The following is a 16,595-nucleotide window of genomic DNA, read 5'->3' as shown; positions in this document are numbered from 1 at the left end:
AAATTTGAATCCCACTCCTGGGTGGGGGGCACTGAGGATGAGTTTGTAGCACCAAGGGGGCGGTGGAGTGAAAAAGTTTGGGAACCACTGATGTAGAAGTTAGTATCTCAGGCTCTCCAGAGGTGTTCTTGAGCTAGGGAGGCCTAAATTCAGCTTTGTAAATATAACAACAACAAAATGGTGTAAAATCCTGATTTCTTTCTCTTCCCTCTTGATGTTTTAACCAGCAACTTATTCAAGCTGTTGTGCTGCCCCTCAAAATCAGATTGGTCATTTCTTTTCTACCTTTCAAGAATAGTTACATTGCTCTTCTGCTGAACATTTAGGGATTAGGTTGTTGAGGTTCCTGGTTTGCAATGTGGATTTGTCCATTCTCTTGTGCATATTTCTAGCTTTCTGGCTATTAAGATCGATTTTAGTGACTGAGAAGAAGCTTCGATCAGTGGGAGATTGGGGGACGAAGGCGAACTAAATTGAATAGGTAATAAACACTAGAGCTGTTCAAGCTTTGAAAAAAACATGGCTGTTTTAATGATTCAATAAAAGGTATCCAGCACTTTGTGTAACACCACTTTCAAACTTGGGCTTGTAGATCCCAAAGCAAATGAACATCATCTTCCACAAGAGTCCAGAGTTTGGAGCCTTCACCCAAGAAGTCAGCATCTGCCCGCAACTCATAAATTTTATTTTATCTTTACTAATACCACACACAAGTAATGTCAGGTCCAACAGGTCTACCATCGCTACATTCCAAGCAAATTGAAAGAAATGCAGCATGAGTGGCCACCACAGAGTGGCTGGTATTTGGGATCCTGGCACCAGAGGTCTCCTTCCACTTGCCACAATGGTTTCTGCAAAAGCCTCAACCTGTTTTGGAATCATCCTCAAAAAAGCAATCTGGTCAGGATCAAAATTCACTCCATTGCACTTTTCCTCTCCAAGAATGGTTGTTGCTAGACTTCTTCCTGAAGAACGTCATAGTAATCCTGGAGCTGAGCCTACATCCTTGTTCCAGACAGGCTGAGTTCGCTTGTCTTCCATTCAATGGCATCATCTTAATTCAAGATGCAACATCAACACATCAACTCAGAATAAAGAAACCAAGGAGACAGGAGGAAGGGCCCTTAGTTAGAGACCAATAAAGAATATTTGTAGTCCAGGGTTAAAAAGAGGGGTCCTTGGGGCTTGTTTTCTTGCAGACATTTCATTACCCTAATTAGGTAGGAAATATCATCAGTGCTAGTAAGGAGTTTGGTTTGCTGCCAGTTTATATTCTGGTGACTTGCTGATGGCATTGGTCTTACAGATTCTTTGTTTAGGCTGTTTACTGTTGGCAGCTTCTTTGGCAGTTTCTTGATTGGGATATTGTTTACTTGATTATTGGTCTGATGTTAACCTTGGAGTTAATCTATGCTCTTCTGGGTGCTGATTGCTGGTGGAGAGGTGTTTGGGTCTGTTTGCTCCATTTTTGGTTGGTTGATTGTCTCTTGCATAGTCTATAGATGTTGTTAATGCCTATGTGTCTACTGATAGTTGATTTGTCAGACTGCCAGCCTTCTAGAAATTCCGTGAAATTTTTGGACTTGGCTTGGGGTAGGATGGTCACATTTCCCACAACTGAAACTATGGTTAACTCTGTCTATATTGTTGTGAAATTAATTGGGCTCCCAGAAAAAATGGACTGTGGCAAATGTTTCAGAAAAGACCCTCCTTCATTTCCTGGTCTATAAATAGCAATAGCACTTAGATTTATATGTGGCTTCATAGAGCTTTACAGCCCTCTCTAGGCAGTTTACAGAATCAGCAAATTGCTCCCACCAATCATTTTACCCACCTTGGAAGGATGGAAGGCTGAGTCAACCTTGAACCTGGTGGGATTTGAACTGCCAAATTGTAGGCAGCTGGCTGCAGAAGTAGCTTGCAGTACTATACTCTAACCCAGGGATCCCCAACCTTTTCGACGCCGCGGCCCGGTTCCGGCGTCAGCTGGGCGCCATGCCGGTTCGGCGTCAGCTGGGCGCCGCCATCTTTTTGACGAAAAATCACTTCCGGTGGCGTCACGAAGTGATTTTCGTCAAAATGCGGCGCCAGCGCTCTGGTGAGCTTTTTGGGTAGAAATGGCTTTCTACCCGGAAAAGCTCACCAGCGCTGGCGCCGCCATCTTTTTGACGAAAAATTGCTTTTTTACCAAAAAGATGGCGGCGCCCAGCAACCAGCGTGCCGGTAAGGCTTGTTCGCAGACCCGGTGCCGGTCCGCGGACCGGCGGTTGGGGACCCCTGCTCTAACCACTGCGCCACGGAGGTGCAAGGGATATTAATGTAACCTTACATTAAAGATAGAGCTACAACTCCTGGATGAGTTACTTGTCTAGAGTCTATCTGGAAGAGCCTACAAAAATCCTCAGATATGTGATATATTACAGTCCTCTATTTGCTTAACACAGCTGATAAACAAGCAGTGTTAATTCCTTCCTGTCAGTTTTACAGAGTGCCGTGTCTTAAACCTGGCAAGATTTGTCCACTCACCCTTACTATTCTTTACCGGGAAACATACAAAGACAGCCTGCCCTGCCAGTGGCCCTCAGCCATACCACAAAACCAGAAGAAATGGAAACCAATTCTGCTCCAGGTTTTACCTTCAGCCTGGCCAAGTTTCGTTTCAGTTTCCCGAAGCTGTGGATTTCTAAGTTTTCTTTTCTTCTGACCAGGCTGAGTAGATTAATCGAGTTTGGTAAGTTTTTAGGAAACAGAAACTCAGTTGCTTTCCATTCCACCCTGCTAACAGAACTGCAATCATAAGGGAAGGAATTAATAAGGGAAGGGGTAGAGGGGTTGTTGCATTTCTGGCCTTGACTGTTCAACACAACAGATACACAAAAGACACAGAATAACAGAGCTGGAAGGATCATCTATTCCAACTCCCCCACCCAAGCAGGATACCCTAAACTAGGGGTCCCCAACCACCGGGCCCTGGACCGGTACCGGTCCGTGGAACATTTTCTACCAGGCCGCGGTTTGCTGGGCGCCGCCATCTTGTTTTGATGAGAAAGTGCTTCCGGTGAGCTTTTCCGGTTGGAAAGTGGCGTTTGGGTCCTGAAGGAATCCTCGCGCCTTAGTTTCATCATCGAAGGGGGGGGCGACTTCGAACAAAACTAAGGCGCGAGGATTCTTTCAGCACCCAAGGCAAGGCGAGCTGAGCTACTGTCCCCAAGCCGTCCCGAAGCCCATCGACAAAGGTACAAAGGAGGAGTTGAAGGTGGTGGGGAGAAGCGGGGACGGCTGGCTGGCTGGTCGCTCGGCTCGCCTTGCCATGCGTGCTGATGTCGGTACCGGGCCGTGGAACATTTTGTGATGCCGGTACCGGGCCGTGGCACAAAAAAGGTTGGGGGCCACTGCCCTAAACGAGAGGTCTCCAATCTTAGCAACTTTAAGACTTGTGGACTTCACCTCCCAGAATTCCTCAGTCAGCTTTGCTAGCTGGGGAATTCTGGGAGTTGAAGTCCGCCAGGCTTAAAGTTGCCAAGATTGGAGACCCCTGATTTAGATTGTACACCTCCCCTCCCCCAAAAATATCTTCAGCCATATTCCCAGATGTACAATGCAATGCACACGCACACCCGTGTATTTAACACAGACAAATGCAAGCAGCGTCCATTCCTTCCCGTCAGTTCTACGCAGTGTCTTGTGTTAAACTTGACCAGATTTATTGGCCAATCTTAACGTTATTTAACCCCAAACCAGGAAAAGCCAGCCTGCCCTGCCCTGCCCGTCACCCGCTTAACAGTGATTAACAACGGCGGAATGAGAATAAATGGAAATCGATTCTGCTCCACACTTTACTTCCAGCAGGGCAGAATTGAAGTTTCGTTTCTCCTAAGCTCACTGGATCGCCTAAGTTTCGTTTTTCCCCCTTTCCCCTCCCAACTTCTTTCTGACTAGACGGCTGGCCGTGAGAAGCAGCCGATCCTCTCTCTCTCTCTTTCCCTCTCTCTGTGAAATTTAAAGAAAACCCTGATCGCCATTTCTGGAAAAAAGGAAAAGGAGAACCATCGGGTTTCCCCCCCCTCCCACGCCTAATAATAAACCTGCAATCATGAGGTAAGGAGACGGGTAATAATAGAGGCACTTTTCTTCTTCTTCTTTGCTGAGGGTTGTATTTTGCATTTCTGCCTTTGATTGCTCCTGCCGATTTGGTCTTGTGGGCAGGCGGCGAGAGCCGGGGGGGGGGCCCACCCGCGGGGGGGGGGCCGGGCGGGCCGCCTGGGCCAGGGCGCACGCCTCGGGCAGCGAGGGCCTTTACGACCACCCCCGCGGCGCCGGGCGCCCGCTGCGGGGGGCCAACCCTTGGGGCCCGGCCCCACGTTAGCTGTTTTAGCGCATGATTCCTTAGCCCGAAAAAGCGCCCGGCGTCGAAATTGAGCTGGCATCGTGTGGAGATTTTTGTTGGGTTTTGTTGGATTTTGTTGGGTTGTGTGCTTGTATTGCGGTTCCAAGAGAGCGTCCTTTCAATAAAAGATCAGGGCGGCTTCGCGGTTTTATGTCTGCGAGAACAGCCCTGAAGGGAAAGCTCTGATGGGAGAGAAGGATCTCGTCCATCCTGTTGGAGATTTTTCTAATAAGGTACAGAACGCAAAACACAGAGATTGTCGTTAGTTTTTCCCACTCCGAACTGTACAAAATTAAGCCCGTGTTTTGTTCTACCATCTTCCTAGTCCTATAAGTTCACAACTCTTCCCATTTTACTTCATCTACAAATTCCTTGTCTCTATGTTCTAGTAGTATGTATGCATTCCTAAAGTTTGTAGCACTGTTTTCTTACCGTAACTATTAGCTCTTTTAAGTCATTCCTTTTCTCTCAGGCTTCAGCTCCTGGAGCCAATCTCAGTCCATTTGCATGTGAAAATCCTTTTCACTCCTTTAAAGACTTGCAAGTGGGCTTTTCTGCTCCCCCATCACTCATACACACTCATCTATCAATTGCTATCTATCTATCTATCTATCTATCTATCTATCTATCTATCTATCTATCTATCTATCCATCCATCCATCCATCCATCCATCCATCCATCCATCCATCCATCCATCCATCCATCTATCATCCATCTTCTCTCTCTCATATATATATATGTGTGTGTGTGTGTGTGTATGTATGTATGTATGTATGTATGTATGTATGGTATTCAGCTTTGTTCGGGTATTTTCCCACGTCATTATAGTTGTGCTTTTAAAGTTGTAGCAACGTTTCGGCAGAATCTCATCTGCCATCATCAGGCTTCTGTATAGTGTTTGTCCATCATATGTGGAGTGGAATCCAGCCTAACTAAATTAAATACAGATGAAGCTGATAGAATAAGACACCAAATCACTAACATCCTATGCACAAGCAAACCACCCAAAAGCAACTTGCACAAAGAGGAACTAAAAGCCCTGCAAGCCCTAAGGAAAGACAGTAGCATAATCATACTTCCAGCAGATAAAGGCAATGCCACAGTATAATGGATAGAAAAGACTACGAAACAAAATTGACAGACCTACTCCAAGACTCCACATACAGACTCATAAACATGGACCTAACCACATATCTGGAAAAAATAACGAAGAACAAAATTATAACCAGCCACATGAGCAAAGAGATCCAACAGACGATCATTCCAAGAGAAAAATCTTCCAGATGCCCCAAACTATACGGCCTCCCAAAAATACCCAAAGAAGGCATTCCTCTCAGACCCATAGTCAGCTCCAGAGGAGCACCGCTACAAAACCTAGCCAAATACCTAGCAAAGCAGCTACAGCCCCATGCTGAAGCAGCAGCTTGACATGTACAAAACTCATACCACCTCTTGGAAATGATCAAAGATCTACACATGGAACAAGAAGATCTGCTTGTAAGTTTCAATGTGGTTTCACTATTCATTCAAGTCCCAATAAAAGAAACCCTACAAATCATCAAAAATAAATACCAACCACCCAAACACCTCATGAAACTAGCAGAGCACTGCTTAACCAACACATATTTCATATACAAAGGACAAAGATACAAGCAAATTGAAGGAGCCCCTATGGGATCACCACTGTCACCCATCATTGCAAACCTGTTCATGGAAGAATTTGAATCCAAAGTCCTAGCCAATGCCACCCACGAACCCAAACTATGGTTAAGATACATCGATGACACATTTGTTATTTGGCCCCATGGAAAAGAAAACCTAAATAATTTCCTAACACACTTAAACAGCACACATCCCAAAATCAAATTCACCATGGAAACAAAAACAACTACCATTCCTAGATGTACTAATCTATAAAAAAACAGATGGCACACTAGGATACACCATATACCAGAAGAAAACACACACCAACCGCTACCTCAGTGCCCAATCCCACCACCACCCAGCACAGATAAACTCCATGGCCAAAACACTAATTGCCAGAACCAAACGCCTGGCAGACAAGACACACATAAAGACTGAACTATGCACCCTGACTAAAGTACTGACAGCCAACGGCTTCCACAAAAGCAAAATCACTGGCTTGATCCACAAAGACATAATGGAGACCTAGAAGATGAACAGACCTATGGAACAGCTGTCCTGCCCTACATAAGAGATACTACAGACAAAATCAGTAAGATACTACACAGGCATCACATCAAGACTGCCTTCAAAACAGGCAGAAAAATAGCAGCCATCCTAAGAAACCCCAAAGATAAAATTGATCTGGAAAAAACAAGGCATATATGGAGTCTCCTGTGCATCATGTCCTGCCACATACATTGGACAGACCAAGAGAAGAATAAGTACCCGCCTGGATGAACACAAAAATGCAGTAAAAAAGCTGGAACACACTTCCTCACTAGTCCAACACATGAAAGCCACAGGTCATAGCATGGACTTCAATGGCACTAAAACCCTAGCCATATAGAAAACCCCAGCTACAGAATTATCAGAGAAGCCATAGAGATTGAAAAAAGACCTGAAAGCATGAATAGAAGAGATGTCTATATCTCTTTTTATGTCTGTCTATCTCTATTATATCTATCACAGTGGTCGGGGAACAGGGGTAAATTACCCCAAATGGGGTAAAACTGAAAATCCTGGGGGTAAGCGCGACCCGTTCTCATTACCCCCAGACATTTTATTTCCGACATTCTGTTCGCCTTCGGTGAATGCTGCTGGGATCGGGAATCAAGGACACAAATGAGAGAAGGGGAGGGAGGAAGCAACGGAAGCCTGTCCTGCTCTCTGGCTCAGCAGCTTCGGTTTCCTCCCGCCTCATTCCTCCTCAGTCGCTCTCAGCCCAGGAAGAAACTGCTTCAAAGAAGCCGGTGTGTGTGTGTGTGTGTGTGTGAACGGGCGCCGGAGAAGCTGCGCTCCGAAACCACCAGAAACGAAGGCAGGCAGGCAGAACGGAGGATTGAACCGTGGGCAGCGGGGTGGGGGTGAACGGGCGCTTTGGGGAAGCTGCGCCGACAGGAAAAGCCACCCTGCCGGCTTCTTTGAAGCAGTTTCTTCCTGGGCTGGTGAGGAGTGAGAGAGCGACTGAGAGAGGAACAGAGGCAGACACCTGAGGGATGGGGCTGAGGGAGGGAGGGAGACACCTGAGGGATGGGGCTGAGGGAGGGAGGGAGACACCTGAGGGATGGGGCTGAGGGAGGGAGGGAGACACCTGAGGGATGGGGCTGAGGGAGGGAGGGAGACACCTGAGGGATGGGGCTGAGGGAGGGAGGGAGACACCTGAGGGATGAGGCTGAGGGAGGGAGGGAGACACCTGAGGGATGGGGCTGATGAAGGCAGGGCCGAGAGGCGAGGCTTCTCAGCCGTCCTGCAGGGACTATCTGTCACTCAGGGTTGCAATGAGGAGGCATTGGCGTTCCCTGAACTTGGTGGTTTGCTGGCAGACGTTTTATTACCCGACTAGGTAACAACATCAGACCACCAAACTCGAACTCTTTCTCTCCCCCTCCTCCTTGAAAAAGTGTTTCTGAGTGAAACTGGTCCCTGGCACAAAAAGGTTGGGGACCACTGGTTTACATACAAATAGTGTATGATTTCCTTCCTTTCAAATCAAGGGGGTAACGTCGGCATTTATAAATTTTTGGGGGTAAAAGATAAAAAAGTTCCCTGACCCGATCTATCATATCTATCCATTCATCCTATCCTCTATCCAACTTATCCATCTCTCTCTGTGTCTGTCTGTCTGTCTGTCTGTCTATCTATCTATCTATCTATCTATCTATCTATCTATCTATCTATCTATCTATCTATCTATCTATCTATCTACCTATCTACTACACTATCCATCCATTCAGACATTTATCATCTTACCTTTCATCCAGCTAATCCATATCTTATCTATATCAGTCTCTCTCTATATATCTCTCTCTCTTCATCTCTTTCTGTCATCCATCTATCATCTCTCTCTCTCTCTCTCTCTCTCTCTGTATATGTGTGTGTGTGTGTGTGTGTGTGTATCTTTGGTTATTCGGGTTTTCTCCCACATAGAATTGGAAGTATCAGACATGATATTATTCCTATTAAAATCGGAATTCCGATTTTTTGGGGAATCGCCGGGTGGGTGGCGCGAGCGGCGGCGGCGGCGCGGCGGGCGGGCGGTGCGGGCGGCAGCAAGCGGGCGGGCGGGCGGGGAGCGGCGAGCGGAGCCCGGGCGGGTGGGCGGGCGGTGCGGGCAGCAGGCGGGCAGTGCGGGCGGTGGGGGTCTCTTTTGGCCGGCCCCGATTTTTTTTTCAGAGGGGAATATCATGCCTGAAGTATCTAGGTGACGTTTCGATGAAGTCTCATTCATCATCTTCAGGCTTGTGTCTTCAGCTTTGTGCTGCCTGTCTTCACCCCATTACATCAATCTGTCCCACCCAGTAAGGCAGGTATGTTGAGTTTCCTGTCAGTTAAAGAATTTGGACTGGCGGGGTCCAGAAAGAGAGCCTTCTCTGCCATTGCCCCCACCCTCTGGAACACTCTGCCCCCACCCACCCTGTGTGGTGGGCCCCCATTCTTCTGGCCTTCCAGAAAGGTGTAAAAACATGTCTTTGCAGCCTTGCTTGGTTCTCACATAGGAATATGCAATGGGATTGGTTAGCAGCCTGAAAGTCATCTTCACACACACACACCTTTTTTTTAAACAAACTTTATTAATTTTACAATTAAAATAAACAACACATACACAAATGTAGAAAAGAAGAAAAGAAACAGTTGAGAAGTAAGAGAGGGAAGAGAGAAAAAGAAAAAAGTAAGAGTAGAAGAAAAATCAAAAAGTGATTAAAAACAATTTCATCTTCGACAGTTTGTGGGTCATTATTTCTATCCTTATTTTATGCCATATTTACAAGTAATCCTTAATTACCACTACCATTATAGCTTATCCTCTTTTACAATATTATGTAGCCCATCTTTTATCTAACCATTCATACCAGGAGTTCCAGCTCTCATAGTACATTGATGTTTCTTTCTCTTTTAATGCTAGGGTTAATTTATCTATTTCTGCACAATTTAGTGTTTTTTTGAATAATCATTTCCTCTGGTGGAGTATGAAGCTGTTTCCAACATTGTGCAAAGGCCAATCTAGCTGCCATCAATATATGCAATATTATATACTTTTTTGGGAAATTGTTTATTAAAGATCCCTAATAGGAAGAACTCTGGTTTGAATTCAATCTGTTCTGTCGTCATTTCCACCAGCCATGTTTTAATTTTCTGCCAGTATCTTTGTGCTTCTGCACAGGACCACCACATGTGGAAGTATGTTCCTTCCTTTTTTTTGCATTTCCAGCAGTTCGGACTCATATTGGGGTGCATCTTCACCAATCTCAAGGTGGGGAGATGCCACCTATAAAACATTTTGTAAGCATTTTCCTTGTACGATGCCGATTTTTTGATTTTATTTTTTTCTATTCCAGACCCTCTCCCATTCTGTTATGGTGATACTACGTCCTATGTTCCTACTCCAGGCTATCATGTTTCCTTTAACGATTTCTTCCTCTAATTCTGTCTCTAATAGATAATTATAAAATTTTTTATATTTTTTTTGTCTGAGCCTAAGAGAATTTTGTCCAACTGCTGAGGTTTATTCTTTCTTATCCCGTCTAAATTTGTTTTGAACTTGAAGGTATGCCCAACGGTCAATTTGTAGTCCCTGATCTTGGAGGTCCTGCCATGATTTCAAATTTCCTTGCAAATCCAATAAATCCTTGTATTTAATTATCTTGGTAATATCCAAATTATTAGGGTGTATCATCGCCTCCATAGTTGAGATCCAGATCAGGATCTTTAAATAATATTTTTTCCTTACTTTCTTCCAATTAGTCAAGAGAGCATCTCTAATTAGGTGTCAGTGAAAATATTTCTGACTAGTTTTCCCTATATCCCATAAGAAGGCATGCCACCCCCTCTGTAAGTCATGACCTTCTAGGACTAGAATTCTCTCGTTAGTTAAGTTCACCCATTCTTTCAACTATACTAAGGAGGCTGCACTGTGATACAGCTCCCAGTTTGGAAGAGCCATCCCTCCCCTGCTCTTCATATCCTGCATTGCCTTTAAATTTATTCTCGGTTTTTTCCCTTGCCAGATAAATTTTGAAATTATCCTATTGAGTTCCACAAAGTATTTTTTATGAATTTTGATTGGTATCATCTGAAATATATTTTGGAATTTTGGAACAATGGTCATTTTAATGGCAGCAATCCTACCTAATAAAGTTGTAGCTTATCCCATATTTCTAAATTTTTCTTTACCTGTTGCATTAATTTATCATAATTTTTTTCCTTTAACATCTTGCAATGTGCTGTCAACCATATTCCTAAATATTTAATTTTCTTTATCACTTGAATTCCCATCTCCTTTTCTAATTCTAATTTCTGTTTTTCTGTTAAATTTTTAGTCATTAATTTCATTTTCTATTGATTTTAAGTCCTGCCACTGCTCCAAATTGTTGTAGTTCATTCATCAGTTCTTGACCTCTCTCTATTGGTTATCCAATTAAAAAAAACCATGTCATCAGTGAATGCTTGCAACACGTACTCTTCTTTCTTAACCTTTAGTCCCTTTGTATCTGAGTTTTGTCTAATTCGCGTTAGTAATGTTTCCAAGCAGGGAATGCTTGAAGACCAGGGATGAGAGTGGACAGCCCTGTCTAACTCCCTTCTCTATTTTTATCGGTCATGTATATTCCCCATTAACTATAATATTTGCCTTTTGTGTGGTGTAGATAGTAGTTATAATATTTTCAAATTTAGTGCCTAAATTCATATTATAAATTTGTTGAATTAAAAATTGCCAATTTAAATTGTCGAAAGCCTTCTGGGTGTCTAGAAACATCCAGGAATATTTGTTTTTTAGGATGGGCTTCATAAAATTCTAAAACATCTAGGGCTATTCTTAAATTATTCCCGATTTGCTTGTTTGGGAGGAATCCATTTTGATCTTTGTGCATATACTCGTTCAGGATTCTTTTTAATCTATGTGCTATAATGGTAGCAAATATTTTATAGTCAGTATTAAGCAAGGAGATTGGCCTATAATTTTGTATATTTCTGGAGTCCAAATCCTCCTTCGGGATTAGCAAAATCAATGCTCCCCTCCACAAGTCCGGCATCCTGGCTGCAAGTAAGACATCGTTAAAGACTTCCATTATGAGGGGTCCTATTTGTTCTCCTATTGCCTTATAGAATTCCCCTGGAATCCCATCTGGTCCCGGAGATTTACTGTTTTTTTGGTTTTCTATTGCTATTTTCAATTCCGACCAGGTGATATCTTTATTTAATAATTCTCTCATCTCTTCCCCAATTATTTTATCCTTTGTTTTGTCCAGATAATTTCTTATTTTATCCTCATTTACTCCCTCCTTTTTATATAGATCTTCAAAGTATTTATGGACGATTTCTTTTTTCTGTTCTATTCCATGTTGAGTATCACCATTTCTATCTATTAGTTGGTAGATTAATCTTTTTTCTTTCCCTTTTTTAAGTTTATATGACAGCCATCTCCCTGGCTTATTGGTGTGTTCAAAATATATCTGTCTCGTTGTGTTCAAATTTACACACACACACACACACCTTTTTAATTAACTCTTTAATGTTGAATTTTAATCATCTTTGCCTTTTAAAATTTTGTATATATTATTTTTATGGTTTGATGTTTCATCTATATACTTCCAAGAGACCTTCTGTGAGGGTTATGGGCAATTTTAAAATTGCATAAATCTTAAAATACCACTCTGGTTCTTAATTGTTGATGGAGAATGGAGAAAAAGGTAAGATTTAATCAGAGTGCCATGCATGTTGTACCTTTGTGGTACATGTTGTACCTTTGTGGTTAGCATATGGCTAGGTGTATTAAGGAAGTCCTGAATGTAGGGGAAACAGTACTGGGAGAGGGGATTGTGACTATACAGGCAACTCCCATCTTTTTGATGTTGTTTTTGACCAAAAACCTCAAGTCAGCAGTCTAAATGGCATTCATGGCAACAACCACAACAGTACTCACATTCAGACTTGTGGGCTTTGAATTACTGATCGGAAAGTATGGAATATTTTAGCAGGAAGATGATGAATAGAACAACAGATGTTTCGTGGGTAAAAATAATTATAAGTAATTTTTAAAATACTATAATTGACCTGCAAATCTTTATAATTTATAAAGAAATTACTTCTTTATACAAGTATAATCTCGTCCATCCTAAATAATTCATCGCCTTCTTTTAAAATACAACAAATGGTATCTTCTTCCCATATTGTATCTCCTTTATATAACAAATCCTTAGAGCAGAGATGGGAATGATGGCCACTTTATGACTTGTGGACTTCAACTCCCAGAATTTCTGAGCCAACATAAAGTCATAAAAGGGCCATCATTCCCTTAAAGCCTTGTCATTTCTTCTTTGATCTGGAAAGTCAATTGAGGTTTACCAGAGATACCCATATTTCTATTTTAACCATGATCAAATAAATCAGCTTTGAATGCCTTTTACAACTTGATCTCCTTCAAATAATGCCCTAGATTTTGATTTCATTTTTTAATCCCTTCACACAAAATTCTTCAACAATCCTCTTTTGTAAATCCACTATAGGAAATTTTCCAGATCACTCCATTTGTTTGTTATTTATATATTCTTTCTAATTAACACATTAGCCAGTTCCTTTTGTATGTCCAGTCCTTTTTCATTCTTATATTTTTCATTCATATCATTCTTGTAGCGGATATGTTACTTTTAAATACACTTCCAGATCAGTTGTAATCTTGTCAGATAAACTCCCTTCCTTAACAACTTTTAAACAGTCTATCTATATAGGCAGATATCTTAAAGTTAATGTCTGGGTCCATTGTTCAAAGATACCTTTCAATATGTCCAGTGTTAAAATGGACAGAATTTGATTAATTCTGTATAAGTCAAATTTAAGTGTTCTTTTCCTTTAATTGTAAACTATAATTTCTTCGAGTTTCCTCTAGTGTCCAAACTTTTCAAAGTCTCATCTACGCTTTTTTAAAACAATTTGAAACAAAAGCATTTTCTTACGGGAAGGATGTAATTAATTTCAAAATTGTATTTTAAATCAAATACAATCAAAGTTCGAATAACCTTTTGCTGTTTATTCCCCAAATGTGCATTTTTTAAAAGTTTTTAAATTTGCATTTAAAACTTCTTCCACTAAGGATTGAAGGGAACTCACCTGATACTTTCAGACTTGTGGAACCAAAGGTTCCTAATAGCTTAAAAAATAGTTAACAAGTTTTTAGAAAAATAAGTATGCATACCCAATGTCTTAATAAAGGCACAATCTGGGTTGGAGAAAGATGTCTTCCAGTGCTCTAAACACAGAGCTGGTATTCAGCAGGTTCTGACCAGTTCTGGAGAACCGGTAGCGGAAATTTTGAGTTGTTCGGAGAACCGGCAAATACCACCTCTGTCTGGTCCCGCCCCCATCTATTCTCTGCCTCCCAAGTCCCAGCTGATTGGCTAGGTCTTCTTTTGTTGCCTTGCATAGGAGAACGGAGCTGGAAAGCAGGTTCGTGGGGTGGGAAGGGAATGGGATTTTGCAGTAACCTTCCCCCAGGACTGGGGAGGGAATGGGGATGCCATGCCCACCAAGCCATGCCTACAGAACCAATAGTAAAAATTTTTGAATCCCACCACTGTCTAAACAGACTGATGTCTTGCAGTTATTAGAAGAGTATCTGTCTGGAGCACTTTGTGGATGATCTCCAGTGCTCTACTTTTCTGCTTTGCTGTGATAAAAGCACAGGCATCTTCAGATTAACATTTCTTCTCTGGAAGACCATTACTGCTACCAGTATATTTAAAAAATACAAAAATGCATCACTAAGTTCAGGGTTTTTTTTTTTAAAAAAATCTCCCATTATCACAGTTAATGGGAGATAACTCTTTCTTAATTCTTATTTCCACAATGTAACTGTTTCTCATTCTCTTTCCTTTTGTCCTGCAGTCTCCTCTCCCGGGAAGGTTTAAAGGAGATTCTCCAACAACTTGAATGCCATTTTACATGGGAGTTGCAGAAAGAGCATATTGATCCTGATGAATTGGAGGAAAGAATTGCTGAGCAGATCCAGTTCTTAATCAATAAATCCAAAGTTCAAAATTACAACCTTCTTGCCTATGTGAAATTCCTGAATGACAAGAAGGAAGAAGCCCTGGAAAATTTGCAGAAAGCTGACGAGGCTGTGCCCCTAGAATACCCTGGGGATGTTGAAAAGGGAAGCCTTGTTACCTGGGGCAACTGTGCCTGGGTGCACTACCACATGGGCAATCTTACTGAATCCCAAGCCTACCTGGAGAAGGTAGGAAGCATCTGCAAGCAACTTGGAAGTGAGTCTCCTTATAAGCTGGAGCTCCCACAGATCTACTGTGAAAAGGGTTGGGCGCTCCTAAAATTTGGAGCCAGGTATTATGAAAAGGCCAAGGAGAGTTTTGCAAAAGCCCTGGAAGAAGAACCCGAAAACCCAGAATTTAATTTGGGCTATGCAATCACAATATACCGCCTGGAAGATTATTATGCAAAAAAACATTCAGGAAAAAACTCTTCATTGGAACCTTTGAGGCGTGCAGTAAAACTGAATCCCAACGACATATTTGTGACGCCTCTCCTTGCATTAAAGTTACAGGACACAAACAGAGTGAAGGAAGGAAAAAAATACATTGAGGAAGTGCTTGGAAAATATCCTGATGTTCCTTATGTATTAAGATATGCTGCCAAATTTTACAGAAGGAAAGGAGATGTAGAGACATCATTGCAACATTTGAAGAAAGCATTGAGCTTGACCCCAAACTCTGGATTCTTGCACCATCAGATTGGGATTTGCTACAGAACACAGTACTTCGCACTGAAAAAAAAAGTGTCCAAAGGCCAATTCCAGTTTGTTGTAAAGCAATTTGAACTTTTGAACCTTTGCATTTTTCATTTCCAAAAAGTGGTGGAGCGTAAAACCAAGTTCATCTATGCTTATATTGACCTTGCTAACATGTATGTCGAACAACAAAGACTACCGAAAGCAGACGAAACCTTTCAGAAAGTGTTTGCCATCAGCAACCTAACTGCTACAGAGAAGCAGCAGCTCCATTTTAATTATGGATGTTTTCAGGAACGTCACAGAAAATCAGAAGTGAATGCTATGAAACAGTACCTGGCTGGGCTGAAAATTGAAAATGGTTCATTCGAACAAAAGAAATGTGAAAGGAGCTTGAAGCAATTGTTGCATAAAACGGTTAAGAAAGGTCTAATATGTGTTGAGATATTTGAAATCTTGGGATCTGTCTCCGAACGCCTTGGATTAAAAGAAGAAACCATTGAGGCCTATGAAATAGCCCTGAAAATGGATCCTGGGAATGAAGAGTATCTGAGTGCATTTATGAACTTGAAGCTTTCCTTGAAAAATTAAATGTTTGCTATGTTTTCCAATATATGGCTTCCAAATATTTTAAGTTTTGCATTTCATGCCATGTCAAAAACCCAAATAGTTACCATTTACAATTGCCTTGAGCTAGAGTACTTACATCTCTGCTCTGTGTGTGTGTGTGTGTGTGTGTGTTTAGAATATTAGCTTCTAATGGGGACTTATTACAACACTAAAAGTCAAAACATTAAACCGAACAGCAAGCAAGATAAAACAAAAGGATTAATTATAAATGGGGTGGAGGTGGAATCTTACAATGATGCTCTGTAGCTTCAACTAGTCCTTGCAGAAGCTGCAATGCCTCTATGCACGTATCACAATTTACCACTGAGCTGTGGTGGTGGTATTGCAGGTTTTGCAGGCTATTCTGTTGACTGCCAGCAGTTCGATTCTCACTGGCTCAAGGTTGACTCAGCCTTCCATCCTTCTGAGGTGGGTAACATGAAGACTCAGATTGTTAGGGCCAATATGCTGACTCTGTAAACTGCTTAGAGAAGGCTGTAAAGCACTGTAAAGCGGTATATAAGTCTAAGCGCTATTGCTATTTCATCTGCTTCAATTGTCTGGGCAGGTGAAAAGAGGCAAAGGGGCTGCTCTGGGAAGGGGTCCTGTCATGTCATGTTCTAGGCTTCTCCAACAGCACGAAGCCGAGTCCTTGTCCCGATAAACTCCTTTGA

General features: G+C 42.2%; 2 protein-coding genes across 2 annotated transcripts in view; both read left to right on the top strand.

Annotated features, from left to right (window-relative positions):
* ASAH2 (N-acylsphingosine amidohydrolase 2) overlaps nt 1-16,595 on the top strand; it is a 214,973-nt gene that overhangs the window by 121,844 nt on the left and 76,534 nt on the right. The window lies entirely within an intron of this gene.
* LOC113414071 (interferon-induced protein with tetratricopeptide repeats 5-like) lies at nt 3,730-15,940 on the top strand. The gene is made up of 2 exons (XM_026670796.2): nt 3,730-4,098; nt 14,454-15,940. The coding sequence occupies exons 1-2, from the start codon at nt 4,094-4,096 to the stop codon at nt 15,901-15,903; spliced, it is 1,455 nt and encodes a 484-aa protein (XP_026526581.1). The 5' UTR covers nt 3,730-4,093; the 3' UTR covers nt 15,904-15,940.

The sequence above is a fragment of the Notechis scutatus genome, chromosome 4, assembly GCF_049901735.1.
Source record: "Notechis scutatus isolate UNSWTSFEM ecotype Mainland chromosome 4, rNotScu1.2, whole genome shotgun sequence".
Taxonomy (NCBI): Eukaryota; Metazoa; Chordata; class Lepidosauria; order Squamata; family Elapidae; genus Notechis; species Notechis scutatus.
The sequence above is the reverse complement of the archived record's forward strand: the minus strand, read 5'-3'. Positions and strand labels throughout refer to the sequence as shown.